General features: G+C 35.6%; 1 protein-coding gene across 9 annotated transcripts in view; it reads right to left on the bottom strand.

Moving 5' to 3' along the window:
- Positions 1–3,863: 3,863 nt before the first annotated feature.
- KIF20B (kinesin family member 20B) overlaps positions 3,864–16,983 on the bottom strand; it is a 67,250-nt gene continuing 54,130 nt past the window's right edge. For 6 of the 9 annotated variants that reach the window (XM_059398110.1, XM_059398105.1, XM_059398113.1 and 3 more), the window contains 7 exons: positions 16,219–16,329; positions 13,800–13,997; positions 12,740–12,808; positions 10,974–11,075; positions 10,427–10,577; positions 5,791–5,933; positions 3,864–4,106 (listed from right to left, as the gene is read on the bottom strand). In XM_059398110.1, coding sequence (XP_059254093.1) covers positions 4,029–4,106; positions 5,791–5,933; positions 10,427–10,577; positions 10,974–11,075; positions 12,740–12,808; positions 13,800–13,997; positions 16,219–16,329 — 852 coding nt within the window. In that variant the 3' untranslated portion in view covers positions 3,864–4,028. The remainder of the gene's footprint in view (positions 4,107–5,790; positions 5,934–10,426; positions 10,578–10,973; positions 11,076–12,739; positions 12,809–13,799; positions 13,998–16,218; positions 16,330–16,983) is intronic. The other 3 variants (XM_059398112.1, XM_059398114.1, XM_059398111.1) reach the window with 2 other exon arrangements.

Genomic DNA, 16,983 nt, shown 5'->3' with positions numbered 1-16,983 from the left:
TTTTATATGGTCTACTTTATCAAAGTGAGCTAGGAAAAGGATTAAAAATATTTCCAGATGCTAGCTCAGGTAATAGGGTGACTAGGATATATTTTTAGTTACATGTTATTTTTTAAATTGGTTCCTGAAATTTCCCCCAGCCGTGCCAAGAATATCTGTGGTGGGAAAGCAATGGTATCATGGATAATTTTACCTATCTTGCCACATGTTTGCCCTGCTTGGTCCAAACAAATTGGAGTTGGTACAGATGTAAAGTCAGAGAATGGGTTTTGTGTGTGTAGAGCCTTTTCCGCAGAGAAGTGCTTTGTCTCCATCTGGTGGACAACCTTGTCTTTGCAATGTCGGTGGTGGTTCTCAGGCCCGGCGGCACCTCAGGATCCCCAGTGATGCTTGCAAATAATCTGGATCCCCAGGCCCCTCCCCAGACCATTTCAGTTGGATCTGGGAAAGGATACAAGCAGCAGCACTTCTGTTTTTCTGAGATACATAATTCTAATATGCAATTAGGGTGAAGATCCCCTGAGTTAGAAGCTGCTCTAAATTGGTGATGATACTAGAGAATCATCCCTCCTGCAAGATTGCCATAAAGGAGAAAGGGCAATCTATGAAGGTAAATTCTAGAATGTTCCTGAGGTCTTTCACACCTTCCAGAGGGGAAGTCAGCAAGTTGATGCTAAGAATATAAGAAAGCTAAACTTAAATTACTTCCTGTGTGACTCTCCCTATGAGACAATGTGCTGAGCAAATACATAATAAGACCTCTCCCCGGGCAAAACTCAGTCTCAATCCAATTTTAATGGTTTAGGTGTTTACAGAAGATTTTTACACATTTTCCCATTTAATTCTCTTAAGAACCTATGAAGATGGGTAGTCCATCTTCCCATGCGTACTGGCACTCATCTAGCAACAAAAAGCCCTAGCATATCCTTGGTGCCCACTCAGACCCTGTTTTTCCCTTCATCATCTCTCATTAAAACTTTAACTCTGCTAAACACTGTAATGTATAATTGATATTTCCTACAACTTAAATTTGCTAACCAAAAAAAGGTGGGGGGGGGTAAGTATGTGAGGTGATGGATATGTTAACTTGATGGCTGGGGGATCCTTTCACTATGTATACATATATCAAGTCATCACTTTGTACATTTTAAATATCTCACAATTCTGTCAATTAGATCTCAGTAAAGCTGAAAAAAAATATCTGAGTAAAGACAACGTAAGTATTCTGTGTAATATTCTTATTCATGCAAGTTTTCTGTAATCTTGAAATTTACAAATGCAAAGTTCTTTGAAAGTATTTTTTAGAAACTGACTTTATTAAGATCTTTCTCAGCTTGGCTTTTTTTTTTTCCAACTGATTACAGATTTTACTTCATGTGCACTTGATGACCTTGAAAGAAAAATACATCAAAGGCATATATACACTTAAAGTTCTTATTCAACATGTAGCATGGAAAAATACATCTTATTTATTGCTTTTTACACATTCCAGAAGATATCCAAATGAAGATAGGTTCAAACTGGTCACCCTAAGTGCTTCTCAAATTGATTCCCACTTACTTGTCATGTCCTCTGATCCCATCTCCTGACCCCAGCCTCAAAGCAATCACTATAGTTTTGCCTTTATGTCCAGCTTTGTCTTTCCATGATAACCAATGTCGTCTTTTCATATGTATATTGACCACTGCTTGTATCTTCTTTAGTGAAGGATCTGTTCAAGTCTTTTTACCAGACGTTTATTGGGCTGGTTATGCTCACATTACAATTTTTTACAATCTTATATTTCTCCCAATCAGTGGCTCATATACATTGTGTTGTTTTCCTCACAATTTTTAAGACTGTGTTGATTTTTCTTTCAAAATTTTCTTTATTGTTGGTTTTCAGTAGTTTGACTATGATCTTCTGAGGAGTAGTCTTTGGATTTCTTTATTGGGGTTTATATCTATCAAAGCCAGTGTTTCTTCATAAAACTTTAAAATGACCATTTAAAAAAAAATAAATAAATAAAAATAAAATGACCATTTTTTACAAGTATATTTTTCTGCCCTATTTTCATTTTTTATCCTTATGAATCTCCAATTACATGTCAATCCATTTGATATTGTTCTATAGGACCCTAAGGCTCTGTTCTTTCTTCAATCTCTTTTCTCCCAGTTTGGGCAATTTAAATTGATCTGTTTTTAAGTTCACTGACACTTTCTTCTGACATTTCCACTGCTAAATCTATACAGTATCTCTCTCATTTCATTTATTTTACTTTTCTGCTGTAACAACTCCATTTTATTTTTTATACTTTCCATTTCTCTGCTGAGATTCCTTATGTCTATAGTCATTAAGATGACATTTCCTTCAAATCCCTGAACATACACTTAAGAGTTGCTTTAACGTTTTTTGCAAAATTCAACATGTGCATGTCAAGGTTTGTTTTGACTCTGTATCACACATTATAAGAGATACATTACAGAGAATCTATATTGTGTCTTCCTTTGAAGAGTGTTGATTTTTGTTCCAGGAGGCATTCTGATTACTGACTACTTTCAACTTTATGTAGGTTTGGTTTTATACTTCGTATGAATCTTTGGAAAGCACGAGGTATTTCTCAAGCCCTTCTAATTTGGTAAACTCTGCCTCCCTCACAAATCTCGTTGAGGCTTGATTTCAGTCTATATTCAGGGACACTCATTTACACTCTGAGAGCTGAAACAAGAAGGCCACGTCACTTGTTCAACCTAGCTGGGAAGATGCATGTTGGGCAACTCAAATTTTTTGCCACTCTGCACATGTCTGAGAAGGACTACAAAAGTGCCTACCCCACTGAGACGTACATTTTCCCAAGTAAGCAAATCTGCAAATGTAATCCATGAATGAAGATCAACTATGTAGCTATTTTTAGCATAATGAAACCAGGTAACATAAAAAAAATTAGTGCTTAAAAAGTTTTAATGAATTATTTTGATGGAAATTTTCCCTAAACATAGTGTATCTTAAGATACTAACGATAACTTGTTTCCCTGACTCAAGGTCATCATTATAATACACTAAACAATGATAAAATCCAAAGAAACCTTTAAGGTTTTACATATATAAATGTATACTCTTAGATTTAAAATCCCCAGTTGGCAATAGTTCTTGACACTGCTGCTTTGGTTTTTGCCGGTTACTTTTTTTTTACTTTTTTTTTTTTTTAATCAAAGCTCAATAAACCTTAGCTGTATGATCTTATGAAAAGTAAATTTTATGGGTCTCAGTTTTCTTATCTATATTAAGAAAATGCATTTCTTAGGTCCCTCCAGATCTAAAATTCTATCTTTCCTAGCTAGCTGTGTCTTTTCAGCCTCTAGATGATTCTTTTCTTCCTGCTTCTGATCTTCTGTGTTCCCAAAAAATAGGAAAGCCAACTCTATTTGCTCACTAACAAATAAAAGACATTCTAATTAAAGACTTGAGATCTTTTCTAAATTATGTGCCCACAAATTCTGGTAACTAAGAGACCTATACACACTTACTCCTGGATCTTAGCTATACTCCAAACAGACATGTAAAATCAGTTGTATTTCCTGCCAAATGAAGTAAAAACAATTCATAAGACACTGTTAAATACAGTAATCCAAATATCTGACCTATGATATGAGTAAAAAAACAAAACAAAAAAATAGCATCCTTCCTAGGATCTTCACTGATCCTATGCCTAGGATAAAAGGAAAATGAACAGAGTTTTTATATAGCTTAATATATAACCTTTTCAAATCACTAAGTTGTATACCTGAAACTAATGTAACATTGTGTGTCAACTATACTTAAAAAAAGAGAAAGAAAAAGAAACTATTATAAAAAGTCTTAGAAAAGTAGACAAATAGTGCTGTTAATTTATTATCTTTATTGAATTAAAATTATACTATGTATAAAACAGCAATGTATACACAGGAATTAATGCATCATAATATATACAATTATCTTTGAAAAGTCAGGACTCAAGTTACAATGATTATGAACATAAAACCTGTATTAAAACATTTTCCATAAGTGATTTATTTAGCTGTTTTAGTTCGGAGTCGTCGTTTGAGAATCTGATGATCACTTTCCTTTACTTTATGTTCCATCAAAATCTGAAATTAATAATTTCATATTTTTATAAATAAAAGATTATTTATAATTTAGTAAGATCTATTCATGTGCTTAATAATTGAAATAACAGGTACAATGTTTTTGTCCCTTTAGACTATAAGTATACTAATCTATTAAAAAGCATTATCTAAAGTAATAGATTTTGTAATGATTCTTCCAACACTACCTAACATAGGATTAAAATAATATATACCCTATACTGAATACAGGAATATATAGCTTGAAGTAATTACTGAAATATTTGGAGGCAAGTACTTCAAATACTGTTTAAGAAAAAATCTTTCACAGCAACAAATACAAAAATCCCCCCTTATCTGTGGGATATGTTACAAGTGGATGCCTGAAACCAAGGATAGTACCAAACCCTATGTTTATTGTTTTTTCCTATATACCTATGATATACATATACCTATATATACCTATGATACAGTATAACTTATACCTATATGTATATGATATACATATACCTATATACCTATGATACAGTATAACTTATGAGTTAAGCACATTATTATATTAACAATTCACTAATAAAAAAATTATAACAACATACTACAGTGGGTTATGTCAATGTTGTATTTCTCTTCTAAGTATTTTATCTACTGTACTCTCCCTTCTTCTTATGATGATGAGAAATGATAAAATGCCTATGTGATGAGATAAAGTAAGGTGAATGATGTGGAGGCACTGTGACACAGTGCTAGGCTATTACTGATCTTCTGAAATATATCAGAAGAAGAATCATCTGCTTCCAGACCACAAAGACCACAGGACACTGAAACCAAGGAAAGCAAAACCAAGGATAAGAAGGGACTACTGTAGAGCTCGCTTCAGCAGCACATATACTAAGAAGGGACTACTGTATATAACTTAGAAGAATAGAAAGAGCATTATATTGCAACTAAGAAAAGAAAGAACTTCGATCAAGGGAAGAAATTATACATTAATCAGACAGATAATGAAAAATGACCAAGAAAATAGTATTTCCTATTGACCCTAATTCTTCACCACCTGCCTTCCAGTGTCTGGTATCTGACATCTACTGTTGCAAAAGATCTCTGCCCTGATTTCTCTGAGCCACTTTCTGTTGAAGGCTTCTCCTTAAATTACTTTTCTACCATCCCTTTCATCCACTAGGCAAATGCAAGCATGATGGAAAATTAGAACTTTCCCTGTAATAGCACAGATTGTTCTGAGTGAAGAGATGAGTCATCAAGTCAGCATGACAAACTACAGTCTTTTCTTAAAAGAACCTGGAAGGCTTAGAGGAAAGGTGGGAGGAAATGACTGAATGTCAATTCTGTATTTTTACCAGGCCCACTTAGGCCAGATTTGTACAACTCTTGTAATAAAGTTAACAAAAAAAATAGCTGTTAGAAGCAAATAAATGACTGAACTAATAATTCTATTGATGGGATTAAAATTTCTCTGATTAATTTACAAATGTAAATAGGTGACACCTGTATACATTAATGCAGTACTTATAATTATTATAAATTTAACACATCAGATAGCAAAAGTATAACATTTAAAGCATATTCCAAGAGATCTGATCTAAAGAATAAAAATTCAAACCATTATAAAATTCAGATTGTTATGAATACTCCCAAATTAAAAAGAACATGAACAGTTTTATTTTTAAGAAAACCAAAAAGAGTAGCTTACCACTTGCCCAGATATATCAATAGGAGATGAAATTTCATTGGTGTATAATTTCCGTTTGGCCCGTTTTGGTCGAGACACATTTTCTTTACTTACTTCTACATTTGAGAGCTTTGGAGAACTCATTGTTTCAATTATCTTCTTTGCTGTGAAGGAAAAATTGAAACAAGATAGGATCAGGAAGGGGGCACCTGGGTGGCTCAGTGGGTTAAAGCCTCTGCCTTCGGCTCAGGTCATGATCTCAGGGTCCTGGGATTGAGCCCCGTATCGTATCGTGCTCTCTGCTCAGAAGGGTGCCTGCTTCCTCCTCTCTCTCTGCCTGCCTCTCTGACTAATTGTGATCTCTCTGTCTCTGTCAAGTAAATAAATAAAATCTTTAAAAAAAAAAAAAAAAAAAGATGGGATCAGGAGGGAGACAAACCATAAGAAACTCTTAATCTCATAAAACAAACTGAAGGTTGCTGGGGTGTGGGGCTGTTAGAGATACGGTGGCTGGGTTATGGACACTGGGGAGGCTATCTGCTATGGCGAATGCTGTGAAATGTGTAAGCTTGCTGATTCACAGACCCGTACCTCTGTGGCAAATAATACATTAAATGTTAATTTAAAAAAATTTAAAAATCTTGTTTGGATCTAAAAAAAAAAAAAAATGTGTGTGTGTGTGTAAATTATTTAAATCCTGAAACAAATAACTTTCTAATTGAAAAGGTATGATCCTTAATAAAGAAAAACATACCAAATTAAAGAGAAAAAGCACTGTGAAAGGACACGACTAGTCAACTCACAAAGAAAAAAATTAACTGTCTCATAAACACATGAATAATGATGAACAGCGAAAACAAAAAAGCAAATAAATAAAACATCATTTGGCTAATGTCAAAAAAGGTCTGGTAAATTAGAGTACAGCCAATAAAATTCAGGTGTTTTTAATGATTTGGAAAGCCTTACGCTGTTATGCAAAAAAGTCTGGACTATGCAGCAGTACACATATGTAAAGATATCCACAATAAATGTTAAGTGAAAGTAGTTTAGAATTGTGAGCCCTTTGCTTATCACTAATACACACAGACACACACACATAGAGTAAATCAAATTCTTAATAGTTGATTGCTTCTGGGAAGTGGAACTTTTGTCTTTCAACAGGTACATATTAATTTTAATAGGAAACATATTTCCATCTGGGAACCTCCTGGGTAGAAAATCCTTGTACATATAATATCAAGTGTATATTTTTAAATAGAAAAAATATTGAAGGAAATATGCTAAACTGAAAATCTACTTGTAAAGTGTTAATTTATCCTTGAAAGACCTGAGCTGCCCAATGTCAGAGCAACCTATTAAGTCAATAAGCCACAATGAAAGTAACACTTAAACCTTTAACTACTTACTGCAATAATAGAATAAGCAAGAGGCAAAACGTAAGAAAGTGCCAACTCCCACCCCCACCTTCTGTCTTTCCCCACGTTGGTCCAGGTCAGGAAGATCAGCACAGAACTGGGGGGTCACCCCCTGCCGAGGGAGTACTGAACAAAAAGCTCTTGCATTGCAGTTTTATGGATCTTGGGACTGGAGGCCAGAGGAAGGGCTAAGAATGGAAAAGTAAAGTCAGAGGAGATAGTGTCTTCAAGCTTCCCTCCCCTTTCCTGCCATAAGAAGGTCTTAGGCAGAAGTGCCTGAGGAATCTCTCCGCTGAAGGGCCCTGGTAAAGAGGCTCTCAATGAAGGCACCTTGGCTAGAACTGCAGATATGGATCAGGGCATTGCTGGCCAGGGTCCTGAGTCTTTGACTCCTTTCAGAAACTGCTCTCCTTTGCTGTGGGGAGGGCTGTTTTCCCCATGAGGCCTAACAGGTAAAGCCTTTGTAACTGCCTATGGTCCGCCTAAAAAGAAGATTTGGGCCAGTACCACCAAACCCCTCATTACAGTGTGCCAGCCCAATACTAAGAGCTGAGAATAGGAACCATACAGACATGCTGCGCTTATGAAGTTTATACTGTAGTGCAAAAAGTAAGAAAACAAAAATCATAGCTTAATCAATTTGCACTTTGAAAAGATCACGGGTGGCCACACACTGGATGGACAGGAGATAGATAAGAGGAAAAAGTTGGAAAACCAGTGAATGAAGGAATGAAATAACGGTGATTATCTAGGACAGATTTTTAAAATTAATACCTGTTTTTTCCCCCTACATTTCCAAGTGATCAACAACAGACACAGTGTAGTTATAATACAAAATAGGGGTATCTTCTACTCCTAGAAATAACTTTTAAAAACCCCACACTAGGGGCACCTGGTTGGCCCAGTCAGAAAAGCATTTGACTCTAGATCTCAGGGTTGTGAGTTCAAGCCCCATGCTGGGTACAGAGATTAAATAAATAAACTTAACAAAACAAAAGAACAAATAAACAACAATAACAACAGCAGCAAAAAAACCAGGCACCTGGGTAGCTCAGTCCTTGTGTCTGCCTTCAGCTCAGGTCATGATCTCAGGGTCCTGAGATTAAGCCCTGCATTGGGCTTCCTGCTAAACTGGAAGCCTGCTTCTCCCTCTCCCACTCCCCCTGCTTGTGTTCCCTCTCTTCTGTCTCTCTGTCAAGTAAATAAATGAAATGGAAAAAAATAAAATAAAATAAAGACCCACACCAGGTATACAGGAAGGGAAGAGGTTATAGAGCTGAGTCAACCAAATAAGGAAGTCAGTTACCATATGGGTACTTCCCTGTCCTTGAAAACCTATTTTCTTTTACTATGTAAGTGCTAATCAATATGATTTAAATAAAATACTTATGGATCGAAAATAACAAGTCCTGCCTCTCCACATTCAGACATTTAACAGTTTGCTGTTTGTCCCTTCTATGTTTATACTAATTACGCCTTTTAAAAAAGTACATATTTTTTGAAAAATATATACAAATGGGGTCTGGTAAGTCTGAAGTTCCCAAGCTGTGCACTAACACTAGAGCCAACTCACAAGAGCATATTGAAATATTTTAAATATTCAAAGAAAACAGTGACACACAATAGCTCAAGATAATTCATAGTTTCAAATGATAACATATTACATTTCTTTTGATGATGATGTATCTTTGTAACCCTGATTTTCAGAAGCTGAGTTTTCAGTGGTTGTTTGGCCTTAGTACTAATGGATAAAATATTAGGTGTTTCTCTGGGTACAGGGGAACAATGAAAACAAACAAACAAAAAAATCACTTACTGAGACATTAAGGGCACTGTGAACGAAGAAAGTTCGGGGACCTCTGTGTTAAGTTTTTACAGAAAGTGTATTCAGACTTCAACTATCCCCTGCTTTAGTTCCTTTCCTCCCCCATTCTCCTCACTTCTAGTCTCTAATTTATCTAAGTGCTACCATTGAGGCAATCTCCTGAAAATCTACTCTACTGCCTGTCCCTTTCCCCAATGCTCTCTCCACACTCTCCATGTCAGATATGTACTGTTAACCCAAAGTGCCTGCATGTGCACTACACTTTCCTGGTACTGTGCCTCTGTTAAAACTGTTCCCCTCCAGCAGATGTGTGTGTGGGTGTATGTGTGTACATATACATGTATGTTTGTGTTTATGTATATGTGTACAGAAAAAGTATAGGTCTTAGTATGTGTTTATACACAGGTAGTTAATAAGGTTAATGCTATATTATAAAGAAAAAAGCATGAAGCAACTAAACCCAATAGATATTTACAGAAATACATATTTTTGATATATATGGATCGATAATGTTTGTCAATGCATAGAAAAATATACCATTAAGAATATATACCATAATATAGTAGTTACCTCTAGAGGGTGTGATCCTGCCAGGATTTCAATACCCAAGCTAATCCCATCTCTTCCAAAAATTAAAATTTTCCCTTAGCCTCTGAATCAAAATAGCTCTCTTCCCTCCAATACTACCACAGCATTTTGCTTGAACCCTATAAGTACATGAAGCAAGCCGCTTTGAATTAATTTGATCCTTGAAGAACACAGAGCTTTGGGGTTCTGACCCTTGCATAATGTCAAAAATCTGAGTTCAACTTTTGACGCTCCAAAAAGTTAACTACTAATAGCCTACTGTTGATCACAACTCTTACTGATTAACACACATTTTGTATGCATTATATAGTGAATTCTAACAATAAACTAGAGAAAACAAAATGTTATTGAGAAAATCATAAGAGAAAATACATTTACAGTAGTGTACTTATCAAAAAACATCCATGGGGCACCTGTGTGACTCAGTCAGTTAGGCCTTTGAATTTTGATTCTGGCTCAGGTTATGATTTCAGGGCTGAGAAATTAAGCCCTCTGTCGGGCTTCACGCTGAACATGGAGCCTGCTTGGGATTCTCTTTCCCTCTACCTCTGCTCCCACCTCTAAAAACAAAAGAAAACAAAAACCATCCACATATACGTCAACCTGTGCTGTTCAAACCCATGTTGCTCAAGGCTCAACTGTACTCACACATGGTTCATTCTCTTCCACTCCAGTGAACGTCTAAGCATCACACCCTCTCATACTCTCCCATAGTAATCAAAATAAGACAATGTCTGTTAGAACAATGGTAATCACTGTTGTTGAGTTTACACACTAGTTGGATATTAGAAAACATCTAACATAAAAGGTCATTTAGTTTTCTGCAAACCTTTTGATTGAAGAATTGTTGGAGAATGTTGTAAGAAGTCTCCAAATTTCTGTAGTGTTCCTTCTTTTTTCTTAGTGGTCACATTTGTACTAACTGTGGACGCCTGACTCCGTAAAGAGTATGTTTTCTTAGATGATGGACGTGTAGAAACCTAAAAAACAAACATTTTTTGTTACCGTCAATGAGAAATGTTAACAGGAAACAGTTGTAACCATAGCTGAATAAAAAGAGGCCACAAATTCGCACGCAAGGAACTTGGGAGTAAGTAAATGAGAGGAGGGTAAAAGAACCAAGGCATAGCAAGATGGGTGTGACAGGCTGATAAGACGGATTCCGAAGTATTGAAGGGCCTGCTGCTGGCCCAATGCTGAAGGCTATACTCTAAGCCAAGTTAGATGAATAAGAAATGGAATATAAATGAGTTATAACTGGACAAAAGTGGATTTCTGAGTAATTACTGATCAACTTTTACATCTTTATTTTTATATTCTACTTTATAAATGTAAGTTAAGAAAATGGTCAATTCTGAACACATTTAAAGACAAACCTTTTGTTCCTTTTTGACAGAAGAATTTCTATGCTCAGAAACAGGAGACTTCAGATTAGGTCTGGGTGTAGCATTCTTTTTATTTTCACATTTCACCAAGTCCTAAAATTAATGAATTTCAGAACTAGTTAATTCCTAACAATATTTTCTTTGTCTAGGCTTTTAAAAAAGGATGATTTTTTTTTCTTTTGAAGATTTTATTTATTTATTTGACAGAGAAATAGAGAGAGATCATAAGTAGGCAGAGTAGCAGGCAGAGAGAGAAGGGGGAAGCTGGCTCCTGGCTGAGCAGAGAGCCAATGGAGGCTTGATCCCAGGACCCTGAGATCATGACCTGAGCCGAAGGCAGAAGCTTAACCCATGGAGCCACCCAGGCATCCCAAGATGATGGTTTTTAACCAAGGGTGATTTTGACCCTAGGAGACATTGACAACGTCTGGAGATATTCTGGGTTGTCATTGCTGGGGTAGGAAGGTGTTTACTGGCAACTAGTAGTAGAGGCCAGCAATGCTCCTAAATACCCTTATAAATGCATAGGAGAGCCTTCCAAAACAGAGGTGTATAAACCCAATATCAATCATGCTGAACTTGAAAAACCCTGACCGAAGTTATGACTTTTTCTCCCAACTTTATTGAGGTATTATTGACATATAACATAGGTAAGTTTAAGATGTACAATGTGAGGATTTAATACACACATATATGGGAACATGACTGAAGGTATGAATTTTTCACACACATCATAAATAATGAAATTACATAAGCTAAATAAGAAATAGTAGAAGGGATACATCTTTTATTTGAACCCCATTTCTAAAATATAGCAATACATCTACTCTTTCCCCAACTCCCAAATCATGCAGAGTCTCTATGTTTAAGAACTCTTACTGAAATCTGGCAGCATCAAAAACAAAACAGAACAAGAACAAGTAAAAATCTTCAGTATAAGCACAGGCAAAATGTTAAAATCAAGAAATATAATCTATCTTCCCTACCTAAATAGGTATGACATATTACTTTTTTTCTCCCATAGAACTTCTCTTAGGACAAAGTCTCTTGTAATATATTAACTGAATCAAACTCATACAAATCGTAGTTGTACCAAAGATTATAAACATAAAAGGGAAAAAAAAAAAGCAAGAAAAGAAACAAAGAAAACATTATGACTGAACCTCAGAATTCAAGTTACAAAGCAGAAGTCATAAGGGTAATAAGAAGTGGACTTCCTGAAAGGGGAAAGACAGATGGCATCAATGGGAAACAAATGCACAGTAGTAATGAATCATACTTGCAGTGTGCATTGAAGAGGGCTCTAGAGTCTTCACTGGGTTAGAACGTACAAAGCACTACACAAGTGGTTGTCATGAGGACCTTACAACACTCGGTTTACTAGAGCAGTGAAGAACTAGTCAAATCAGGAAAAACCTTCAATTTCTACATGATTTATCTACACCAATCTGGATATCTATTCTGAAAAACACTTGAGTAGTGTATATACAAACAGTAAAATGAATAAAATAATGGGTTTTCAAATCCCTGAATACACAACCAATTTTTTCTTTTCCCTTGAAAAAAATGAATCAAGGAAAAGTCAAAATAGATCATAATGAAATTAAAATACTATTTTAATGTTATCTAAAATTTATTAAATATAAATTAAATAAATATTGAATAAAAGTTAAATAAGGCTCTACTAAACAAGCACTAAAGTATTCTAGATGTAGCAGGAAAGATGATAAATAAATTTCATTTGGCAAATTTATTACCTGACAGAGAGCCTCAGGAGTATGGTTAATATTATTTCTGCTCTTCCACCAGCTTGAAAATATACTACTCTTTAAAGAGGTAGGAAAAAAAAAGTTGAAGAAAAGTTATTGTGCTAGAGAGTTTATAATTAGTTTTAAATTTAAAACAAGTTACTTTTTAAAATAAATATTACCATTTATTATGTATCCACCAAATGTGGAACAAAAGCTAAGCATTTTAAACATATTATCTCTAATCCTTTATTTCCAAAAGTGAGAATGAGAAAGTTTATGTGACCAGCCAAACCTGCTTGACTAGGATATGGCAGAAGATTAGCTAACCCTACAATCAGAGAGCTACAGTACAAAGTAGTAAAGAGTTTGTATCCTACCACTAAACAGAGGGCCACATTTTAATATACCAGCTGATAGAAAAAGTCTCTCTTCCAAAATCTACTATAACCATAGGGAACTAGATTTTACTTAAATAACAAAGAGTATACTCGAGCAATTTAGCCATTTGGTTTCTGTAATTTATCAACCCTTTTCTCTTCCAATAGAAGGAAAAGCCACTAAGTTTGAACAGGACTGGTATACTGAAATAGCTTTCCTCTGAAATCTACCATCGATCAACCTATCACAGCTTCGATGAAACAAAGGCTAAGTTTTAAAATAACCCTAAGCTTTTTGTTTAAGGACTATTCAACTACAATAATAGTCTTTATTTTTCAAGATTTTATTTATTTATTTGACAGAGAGAGAGAGAGACAGCGAGAGAAGGAACACAAGCAGGGGGAGTGAGAGAGGGAGAGGCAGGCTTCCTGCTAAGCAGGAAGCCTACTGCAGGGCTTGATCCCAGGACCCTGGGATCATGACATGAGCCAAAGGCAGACGCTTAACGACGGAACCAGTAAGGTGCCCCACAATAATATTCTTAAGGAGTACAAAATTTGCCACAAATTATGATTTTGGTCTCCAATAACAGTGCTTATGAACAAGAAGGCTGTATGAAAGTTTAATTATGTATAATAACTAAGCTTAAGTTTTGCTTGTTAAATTTACTCACTAGTTAAGTACTTACCTCCTCCATTTCATTACTCTTCCTCTTCCGGGCCTTGGGAATCTTAACCGTCACGGGTAAAGTGCAACCAGGGTGTTTCACTGCCATTTTGTTTGGGCGTAAAGGTGTAAATTGAATCTCTAACTCAGGTTTTGGAAATCGAGTGGTTTGATTATTTTCTGTTGACACTTCACAAGAGTCAAGAACTACAGAGCCATCCTACAACAGAATTAAAAAGAAAAACAAATCTTATTTGCAGAATATGAATTCATGAATCACCAAGAATTAACTCTTTCAAATACCTATCAGAGACAATGAATTGGAAAAGATTAAAAGAGTGCTGGGTCAAATAAACCACAGCAAGGGCAGAAAGATGAAGTTATGATCTACTCTTTCCAGGTTTATACATGATATGTTAAAATCCAAGGAAACAGAGATCAGTATTTCCCAAACTTGTATGATCATAAGGATAATTTAGACAATTTGTTTAAAAAAGATTCTTGGACCCTACCACAAACCTACTACTGAGTTTGTTGGTACTCCATTTTTATTTTGCACCCAGAACAAAGAGCCTCACTAGTCCCACCTGCCTCTTAGTCCTGGCCCCAGGAGGCAGCCCCCGTGATGTGGGAGAGCACTGCTACTGGAGTCAGGGATGACTGGTTTGAATACTAGTTCTGCTCACCTCTTACTCTGGGTTACTTTGAGAAGCTTCCTTAATCTCTTCACTTTTTTCTTTTCTCTTGTTGACAAAGGCTTATCTACTTCCAGGGTTACCATGAAGAATAAATTATGGGACCTCCTGCATCACAAACCTACTAAATCAGCAATCTCCTAGGAAAGAGTCTAGGATTTTTTTTTTTTTTTTTTTGAGTCTAGGATTTTTAATAAGCACCCTAGTTAAGGTAGATTAAATTGGCTTCTAATTCTTTGTTACTCTTCCCATTGAGAAATGGAGTCTCATTCCCCTTCCTTGAATCTTGAGTGGTCCTTAAAGACTGCCATGGCCAGCAGGATGTGGTGGAAATAACATCAACGTTCTGAGGCTCAATCATAAGAAGCCTATAACTGCCATCCTGTCCTCTTTGAAAAGTTATTTCCACTTCAAAATGCCGCATTCAGAATACAGCCACTGTGCTTTGAGAAGCCCAAGCCACAGGGAGAGGCCACATACAGGTCCAGCTGAGCTCCCAGAAATCAACTTTTAGCTCTATGAATGAATCATTTCAGACTTTAAGCAAAACAGAGCATATTGATTTCATAAAGGCAAGAAAAATATACAAACCAGCATAACAAAACCACTCCCCAGAATACACAGTAACTTTTGGAATTCGTAGTAAGAATTGGAATCAGGAGGTTTAGAACATAAATTTATGTATATATATATATAGTTGTATCAACATACATAAATTTATATATAAATTGATAAAGAAATGTTCCATATATAACTGCCTTTGCAATCAAGATTAATCTTGTTTATGAATTAACTTCAAACTTTTCTTCAAATGATATGATCTTAGTCTCTAAGGCCAATGCTAATTATCTGAAATTCCACCAAAAACTATCAAAGAAAGGGCAAGAGAAAAGAAATGACTACTGCTATTTCTCCAGCTTAAGATACCCCTCTCTTCCTATTCATAGCTCAGTAAAATCTATTCACCTCAAGACCCACTATGATGTTAGCTTCTCTAATCCACATCCACAACCACTCAGGAAAAACTCATCATATCTTCCTCTCAGGCAATGTTCCTCTTAGCACTCTTCATGACTCTTAGTCCACAAGAAGTCAAACAAGTAGTCATTTAGGCATCTGTCTTACTACATTCTTTACTCCTTGAGGATGGCGATCGTGCCTTATGTTTGTCTCAGTATTTAGCAATGTTCCCAACCATTGTTCCCAACCATTTCATTGTTTAAAAACAAATGAAAAAAAGGAATTTTGTCTTCAAAACTTTAAGTGACATAGAATTTTTATCTATTTCATAGGTAATCTAAGACTCTATCTATTATCCAAAGTGATTCATAGAACCCTAAGCCCACTACAGATTAAGGAAACTCACTGTGAATTACTGAGATATGGTGACAAAGTTATTAAATGGGTACAATTTAAAAAAAAATATATTGAATAGAATAGACATCTTATGAGGACATCATCCATGCTTTATCTTTTGCAGGATTTCCTATTTCTGACCATCAAGTTTGTTTATAATAACAGATCTGTTGTTTGCAATGAGTATCATTTTGAGAAGAGATTAATACCATTTGGGGATCTAATCTTCCAAAAGAATTTCACTTCTCAAAAGGCTTTAGGTTTTCCTTCCCAAAGCCAAGAGCACATACACATAACTGCACAGCAAGATACTAAACTTGCAAGTGTTATTTACTAATTAACAGTCACTGTAAAGAGGGTAAAAAGTAGACTGAGTTACCAAATGCCCACCTCTACCTCATTCCTAGAAACTTCACAACTTGTTGACTGAGGTTCCATTTCAACTCTGCCAGGATCCATTGAACTCAGATGTATAGGCTTGATATCGACATTTTGTTCTTCCTAAGAAATATTAAAACAAGCCACTGTAACCAAATATATATTAAAACACTTCACCTGAAGAAAAGAAAATCAAGATTTGGGTGGATTAAATCACGGAAGTAATGAAAGACTTCCTCCTCTCATTCTCAGAGACTTAGGAAAGGCTGGGAAACTTGCCAGCCCCTGGCCCTGATTGAAAGAGAAATCTAAAAGACTACTTTCAATTTTCAAAATTTTAAGTGTATTCTCTCATTTTACTTTCATTCCAACTCTCTCAGCTAGATTTGGCAAGAATAATCATTCCTACTTTCTAGATGAGGAAACCGAAACCTAAAGACGTAAAATCACATGGCTAAGATCTGTATTAAGTTGGAAGTGCTGGAACCCCAGCAACCGCTTTGACGACACCATTCTGAAAAACTCGAGGAGTCTTGAGAATGCAACTACAGTATCAGAGTAGAAAAGACCATATTGATAACTAAACCTTTTCCTGCTGCACACCTCATCCCTTTTTCTGTCATAGGGTATGTTCTATCCCTATACTCTATTTAAGGGATATATAAAGAAATATCAGATTATATTTTTAAACTTCATAAATTCCACCATTCCACCTTGATAAACTTGATAAATTCCACAATTCCACCACTTGAAAAATTCTGCCTTCTCACAACTGCC

Source organism: Mustela nigripes, chromosome 4, assembly GCF_022355385.1.
Source record: "Mustela nigripes isolate SB6536 chromosome 4, MUSNIG.SB6536, whole genome shotgun sequence".
NCBI classification, from domain to species: domain Eukaryota; kingdom Metazoa; phylum Chordata; class Mammalia; order Carnivora; family Mustelidae; genus Mustela; species Mustela nigripes.
This window is presented reverse-complemented; position numbering and strand designations above follow the sequence as displayed.